Genomic DNA, 7602 nt, shown 5'->3' on the forward strand with positions numbered 1-7602 from the left:
GCACGAACCCGCGTCCCCTGCATCGGCAGGCAGACTCTCAACCACTGCGCCACCAGGGAAGCCCTGTATGGGCTATTTTTATTGGCTGTGAAGAGATAAAATATTTTAATACTTATTTTACCTGTGATATATAAAATGTGTTCCCTTTATTCTAGTTTCTTAGGCCAACTTGGGAGTAAAAAGTCCAAACTGAAGTATCACCGCCAAGCAAGTTCACCAAACCCAGCCACAGGTGATGGAGAGGGTTTTGACTGACATGCATTCATCTGATGATTTCTACCATGAAGTCTCTGATGAGGTATCAAGGCAAAAAAGTTAAATCTTTCTCCCATCTTCGTAGGATTCATTAACATATCATAGCCCTGAAGTAACTGCTGCCTCAGTGATGGCTCATCTGATTTATCTAAAAGAACCTGAAAAGAAAAAGATTTCTTAGTGAAAATAACCAGGAGAAAGGATTCCTAGTTATTTGCAGCAATACTAATGACTATTAGCTATTCAATAAAACAGTGCTTAAAGTGTAATTTCTGGTCATCTACCTTAGAATCATGGTGTGTTTATTAAAGACACAGGTTGCTGTGACCCAAACCTGTGGATTTGTATGTTTAGCAAATATTCCCAGGTGGTTTGATCTACACTGAAGGGTTAAGATGTCTTCAAAACAGTTGTAAAATTCATACTCATACAGGCAGTCAGGTTTTCTTAACAAACATGAATATTATTTGGAAGTCTTCATTTTACCTCAAGAGAGATGCATGAAACTTACCAGGCTGCTCCACCCCCAGGTTGTCTGGTTACACTGAACCCTATACTACTGAAAAGACTGGAACACCAAGGATCTGACTAACGACAAGAGCATTAAGGCCAAGTGAACTTAAAATATTTATTGAAATAGTATGAAATTAAAATATTTAATAACAGTGAAATAACATAAATCATTACCTTCAGCCGGACATCAATGCCCATATTTCTTAAAAATGTTTGCTGTTTTATTGGACCCAGAGAAGCTACTTTCCCCTGGGACATTCTGCTCAAGTAACTGAAGTCCACGTCAGCTGTGAGGTCTGCTGTTCCCGGGGCAATTAAGACATCATGAAGCCTGTGGCCACAAAACCCCTTGAACATAATATTTTAAATGATGAGTTTTTGTACTTTTATGGTTATCATTATCAAGATTAAAGAAATGCTATCATTTTAGTACATTTTACATAACTGTTAAAAAGGAAAATATAGCCTAAATCAGTGGTTTACAAACTCTTACCAGACAGCACCCTTTCTTCAAATGAGATGCTATGTGGAAAACCCACTATAAAGTGCTATGTTATAGTGCCTGAAAATGCTGCCTTTGACAGTTGTTTAAAATTTTCATTAATGGGACTTCCCTGGTGGCGCAGTGGTTGCGCGTCCGCCTGCCGATGCAGGGGAACCGAGTTCGCGCCCCGGTCTGGGAGGATCCCACATGCCGCGGAGCGGCTGGGCCCGTGAGCCATGGCCGCTGGCCTGCGCGTCCGGGAGCCTGTGCGGAGCCTGTGCCCCGCAACGGGAGAGGCCGCAGCGGAGGGAGGCCCGCGTACCACAAAAAAAAAAAAAAAAAAAAAAAATTTTCATTAATGCCCATGGTGATGAAGTAGAAGAGAGAATTCTCCAGATGAATTCAGGTTACCGGAACCTAGATGGTGTTTTACAAAGTGTATCCATCAACTATATGCATCAGAATCACCTGAGAGCAAAGCAACTCTACTCCAATAAAGATTATTAAAAAAAAAAAAAATCACCTGAGAACATGTTACTGGACTCTAACCCAGACCTAGCAAATCAGAATCCTGGAGATAAGCCTAGAGAATCAGTGCTTAAAGAAAAAGAAAGCTCTCCAGGTTTTTCTTTAAAAAAATAAAGTCAGAAATTGAGAAACACTGATCTAGAAAATGACTTAATAACATCTAGTTAAATGTATTTCAGTATACATTAATTAAAGCATATTGAACAGAATTGATCATATTCCAAGACAGCAGTCCCCACCCTTTTTGGCACCAGGGACCGCTTTCGTGGAAGACAATTTTGGGGATGGTTCATGTGGTAATGGGAGCGACGGGGAGCAGCGGACCGGACGAGGCTTTGCTCATTTGCCCGCCTCTCACCTCCTGCTGTGCGGCCCCGTTCCTAACAGGCCGAGGACCACTAATGGTCTGAGGCCCAGGGGTTGGGGACCCCTGTTCCAAGAGCATAAGAAAGGATGTTTAGGAAGGATGAAACAATACATCTGGAAAGGAAAAAACGTGTTGAAAATATGACAGAAAAAGTTTGAATGATTACAGTAGCTAGATCAAATCTATAAAAAGTAACAATTTTTTTTAAATGAAGGAGGGGAAATTTTTAAGAACTTTTAAGAAAATCTTTCAATTTGAATTATTCAGATGCTTACTAGGATCTATGCAAACCTAGGTTCTGCAACTTAAGGAATAATGCAGACAATCCAGACCCTGTTCAAAGGAGAGGTGGACAGTAAGATACAGGGTTAAGGGTAATTATAATAACATGGATTAATTATAAAATAATGTAATACAACAGTGCTAAGCTCTGTAGAAACCAAAATAAGATAAAGATCTTCAATGAGCTTCAAACGTAACAAATGTCAACTGTAAGTAAATTGTACCAGTTAAATTCTGATAAATCATGTGACTGAATTATACATACTCTGAAGGTATCTGTCTTAGTTCCATCATGACCATAATCAGCAATCAGGGCAGCACCTCCAGTTAGTGAAATGCGTTGAGAAAGTTCCTGAATAATAACACCAGCATCAGGACACACTTCCACGTGATCCCTTGTTTCATCACACTAGTAAGGGAACAGTTGAATCAAAATACATCATTCAAAAGACCTGTTTCCTTAGGGTTTTTCTACAATGAGCATTTCTTAGTTACAATAAAAATAAATTCCTTCTCAGGGCTTCCCTGGTGGTCCAGTGGTTGGAACACCACGCTTCCACTGCAGGGGGCGCGTGTTCGATCCCTGGTCAGGGAACTAAAGTCCCACATGTAGCACACCCAAAAAATTTTTTTAAAAAAATTCTGTTTTAAATTAAAAAAAATTCCTTCTCAATATGAATATGTTGTCTATACTCAACTTTTCACATGACATCCTTTCTATTACACAGAACTCCTTGGTTCTCTGATGTTATCCATTCAGTTTACAAAGATATTTTAATTTTAATGCCTTTTATAAAAAGGCATATGCCCTCTCAACCCTCCAGATGGCTAAGAACATTATCATTATATTTACGGTGATTTTACTTCTGTATCATAACTCATATAAATATATTCCACTGGGTTGAAAGCATGGAAAAGGAATTTTTGTCTGCCTAGAACACTGTCTGACACATAAGAGACACTAAAAAGTTGTGCTGGTAGAACAAATGATATAAATCCAATATAACAGAACAGACCCTATTAAAGCAAGTATATCTGCCTTCTTTTGCGGGAAAAGGTACCCCAACGATATGCCCTATATCTAGCAATATCGGCTTATAAACTAGTGTCAATGTACCTGAAGCCCTAATTTCCCAAGATGTTCAACTATTAACTAAGGGTCCTCAAGAAGTACATACTAGCTTAAAACGTGTATTGACAATAAATAGTAATTCTTGCCAACGGGACTAGCAGATATGAAATTTCACTAATTCCTGTGATAATGAAAAAATTTTTTTCCTCATTGTGCAAACGTACGTTAACTTTTGCTCCCTCCTAACACCTATTACAAGTGAAGTACTGACCTGCTCTGATGTCTCTGCCTATAATGGCACAGGTCTAAGAGGTACAGAGTCAGGCAGACTCAGCCCTTGAGTCTCACCTCATCTACTGCTTACTAGAGACAAGTTACTTAACCTTTCACAGTCTATTTCATATACTAGGCTTATTGTGAGAATTAAATGAAATAATAAACCACTAAGCCTCCAGTGCTATTAAATAAATTACTGTGGTTTGACTATATAAACCCTGGGGTCAGCTGCTTCAGGCATAAGGTGACACGACTCAGCGTTCCATGCTGACATTCTTAATATCCTAGACTGCTCTTCAAGACAAGAGATTCCATTACCATTTGCTCCATCCAAACGAGAGGGAAATCATCACTCCCTTTCTCATAAGTGTACACTGTTCAAGTGAAGACCTAAAAACAATCAACTCTCGGGGTAAGTTAGCTCTCAGTAGCTTTATGAATTTGTTTCTCACTCAGGTAAAATTAGCCAGAGTATGAAAAAGTAGAAATGCTCACAAGCACTTAGGCTGATATTTTAAACTTATGCTTTGCAATGAAAACTTAATTCATAGGTTTACATTTAAAAATTCTTCTGCTTTTAAAATCGATAACTTCTAAGGCAGAAAGTCTTAGTTATGGTCCAGAAAGTAGAAATCATCTTTTTCTGAGCTCAAAAAAAAGGGAATAAAACAGGCAATCTAAAGCCCAAACATTCCTGAGAAGTACAGGTTTTCTGAACGTTTAAACTCAAACCGAAGATACATAGGCTCTTGCAATTATTCCTTGAGGACAATAGAAAGAAGAAGTAATCAAATTTTAATTTGGGTGGAAGCATGAGAAAAAAGGCATGCTCTAACAGTAGCCCAACAAGAGTGATAATAAAACTTACCTAATAATAGTTTTGAGAATTAAATGAGAAAATAGAGTAATAGGGGCTTCCCTGGTGGTGCAGTGGTTAACAATCCACCTGCCAATGCAGGGGACACGGGTTCAAGCCCGGGTCCGGGAAGATCCCACATGCCGTGGAGCAGCTAAGCCTGTTTGCCACAACTACTGAGCCTGTGCTCTAGAGCCCACGAGCCACAACTACTGAGCCTGCGTGCCACAACTACTGAAGCCCGCACACCTAGAGCCTGTGCTCTGCAACAAGAGAAGCCACCGCAATGAGAAGCCTGTGCACCGCAACGAAGAGGAGCCCCCACTCGCTGCAACTAGAGAAAGCCGGCGCACAGCAATGAAGACCCAGTGCAGCCAAAAATAAATTAAAAAAAAAAAGTAATACATACAAAATATTCAATAAATATTGTTATTGTTATGTTACACTGTACTACATTGTTTTCACAGATACATAACTTCCTGTCAAGTAGACAATATTGTCACCATTTGATAGAGGACTGAGGTAAACAGAGACAGTCAGGGACTTGCTAATTAAGCACTTACTTTCTTATTACATTAATGTCACACAGCTAAGAAATTATTTGAACCCAGTCTCCTGACTCTAAATCCTGTGCATTTTCACTATTAATTAAAAAGCACCTTTCATGTTACAAGGAACTCTAAAATACTAACTCAGAAAATAAGACTGAAGATTTGGTTGGCAATAAAGTAAGAAAAAAAAAATTATTCCTACTTGTATGAAGGCTTCTGCTGGGGTGGCACAAGGCGCCAAAACAAATCTCAGTTTATCAGAAACCTGTGGATCAATATCAATGAGTACTTCTCGCCATCCGTGTGGTGTTTTCTAAACACAAAATAACACATAAAAACAAATTTTTGCAAGTTCTCAAAATTGCCTCTACCAAAATAACTTCTCCTCTTATCATATAGATAAGTTATCATAGATAACTAACATTTACAGAGCACTTTACCACTTAAATTATTTAAAGGCATTACTTCATTTCCTTTGAACAGTATGAGTAGAATGATAGATGCAAACTATTAATGCTGTTTAGATAAGAAATGGAGAAGGAAATAAGCAACATGGAAAGTGCCCCCAAAATGGAAAACAGACTTAGGAGGACTAATCAGAAGGTTCTGCCAACAAATTACTACATAATAACATATACTCTTAGCCCTACAAGTTACCAGTACATGTGCATTACCACCAAATCTCAAATCTCCTCACAGAAAGAATGAAGAAAATTTTTAATTTTTGGAATTTAAAAATATTCGCTAAAAAATAATCCTTCATTGCACTATAGTCATTTACTATCTTACATTCTCATACATCTTTATCCCAGAAGAATTAAGAATCCTTAATATTCTAAGAATTAAGAATTCTTAATATTTCACTTTTGCCTTTCAATTATTTATATTCATCAAACTTCCAAATATAGCTAACTTCAACAAGTAATAATTAAACACCATAAATGCTTATTCTTACAACATAAGGCCCTTTGTTATTCAATTATAAATGTGACTTCTTTCCCATCAATACCTGAAACTTATGCACAGGAAGAACATCGAAAAATTCATGTGCAAGATAAAAGCTGTACTCTATTTAAAAACAGAAGAAAAAAGTTAACATTTCAGCATTTTCAAGGCAATAAATTGGTTGTTTTGAACATTAACAAATAGAAAATGCATAGTTCTTCGTAATGGAACTTGTGATGCTTCCATAATTATAACTTCCACAGAATCACCCACCTCTTCATGGCAAACCTACTGTGCAGAACATACATAGGAACAATTATTACTATTCCCATTTTCCACATAGAGGGTCAGAGAGCTGAAATATCCCAGTTATCAGTTTAATGTTTTATTCATCACCAGGCCCAAAAGAAATCAGAACTCAAATTTGTTAGCTGGAAGAGGATTTGAATTTCCTAAAATCATCCAAGATGGTTAAGGCCAGGAATGGCTGTGGTGCCTTGGCCAAGGTCAGACCACCACTTTAGGTTTGAGCTGGGGCTCATCAATATAACATTCTTGAGGAGTGAAGGGATTCTCCCACCACCCCTTGCTTGCCTTTAGGCAAGTAAGGATGATCAAAAGATGAGATAATTAAAGTAAACTCATCTACTAACACTGCTTCCTTCGGGCCCCACTGCCTTGGGCTACTTCATCATCAGTACTATCTGAGGGGTAGGGAAAAAATAAAAAGTACAACCGAGATCCATGTTTTGGTTTTGGTTTGCTTTGGTTTTTGCAACACCACATGAAATTATTTTCTAACACAATGCTGTTCTCTATAGGTAAGGGACTTGGCAGCCCTAACTCAATCTACTACATTGCTCTACGAGGTTGTGGTCACCTATCACTATGGTGAGGGGTTGCGATCAATGTAAAATAATTACCTTTTGGAACATCTTGCAGATCTCGGTACCAGGAAATTGGAATTCCAGACTTCGTGACACCTTTCATATATACTGGGGATCCAGCATTTCGCTCTAATAGGACCTTCTCTTCAGTCAACGTTAATGCTTGAATCTCACTTAATTTTTGGCTCACCTCTACCAGATGTATTGAAATGTCACAGTTTTTCAGCACAGATGCAAGCTGACTGAACACCTAAATATAAAAAGAAGAAGAAATTGGCAAAACCTTGTTGAGTAGATTTTAGGTTTTCTAACCATTTACCTCAATAATTTGCTCATGTCACAGCAAAAGTAATAATTGGTTTCAGAGAACCTCACACAAGTCACTCTCCAGCAGTCTATGAGAATCATAACCTACTCGAGTTATTAAACGTAGTCCATGTAAGAAATGAACAGTACATAGTACACAGTACAATTTGGTTTCCTACTGATAAAAAACTAGAATTATGACTAACAAATGAAAATAAAAGCTTTAGCATCCAATAAAAACAATGATTCAGATTAGGGAGTCTAAAAAAAGACCAAAGAA

The 7602-nt window shown here is 38.0% G+C and overlaps 1 protein-coding gene across 1 annotated transcript; it reads right to left on the reverse strand.

Annotated features, from left to right (window-relative positions):
• Positions 1-9: 9 nt before the first annotated feature.
• LOC102976677 (protein arginine methyltransferase NDUFAF7, mitochondrial) lies at positions 10-7261 on the reverse strand. The gene is made up of 6 exons (XM_024129530.3): positions 7053-7261; positions 6194-6252; positions 5387-5497; positions 2695-2838; positions 943-1116; positions 10-413 (listed from the first exon to the last, which is right to left on the reverse strand). Exons 1-6 carry the CDS (start codon positions 7117-7119, stop codon positions 198-200), a joined length of 771 nt encoding a protein of 256 aa, XP_023985298.1. The 5' UTR covers positions 7120-7261; the 3' UTR covers positions 10-197.
• Positions 7262-7602: the final 341 nt, after the last annotated feature.

Source organism: Physeter macrocephalus, chromosome 21, assembly GCF_002837175.3.
Source record: "Physeter macrocephalus isolate SW-GA chromosome 21, ASM283717v5, whole genome shotgun sequence".
Taxonomy (NCBI): domain Eukaryota; kingdom Metazoa; phylum Chordata; class Mammalia; order Artiodactyla; family Physeteridae; genus Physeter; species Physeter macrocephalus.

Excerpts from the sequence above, each read along its gene's own strand:
- LOC102976677 (XM_024129530.3), bottom strand. The coding sequence starts at position 7,119 with ATGAAAGGTGTCACGAAGTCTGGAATTCCAATTTCCTGGTACCGAGAT. Across the intron at positions 6,253-7,052 it reads TCTGCAAGATGTTCCAAAAG|AGTACAGCTTTTATCTTGCA; the intron begins GTAATTATTTTA and ends GTTTTTAAATAG. Across the intron at positions 414-942 it reads GCATTGATGTCCGGCTGAAG|GTTCTTTTAGATAAATCAGA; the intron begins GTAATGATTTAT and ends TTTTCTTTTCAG.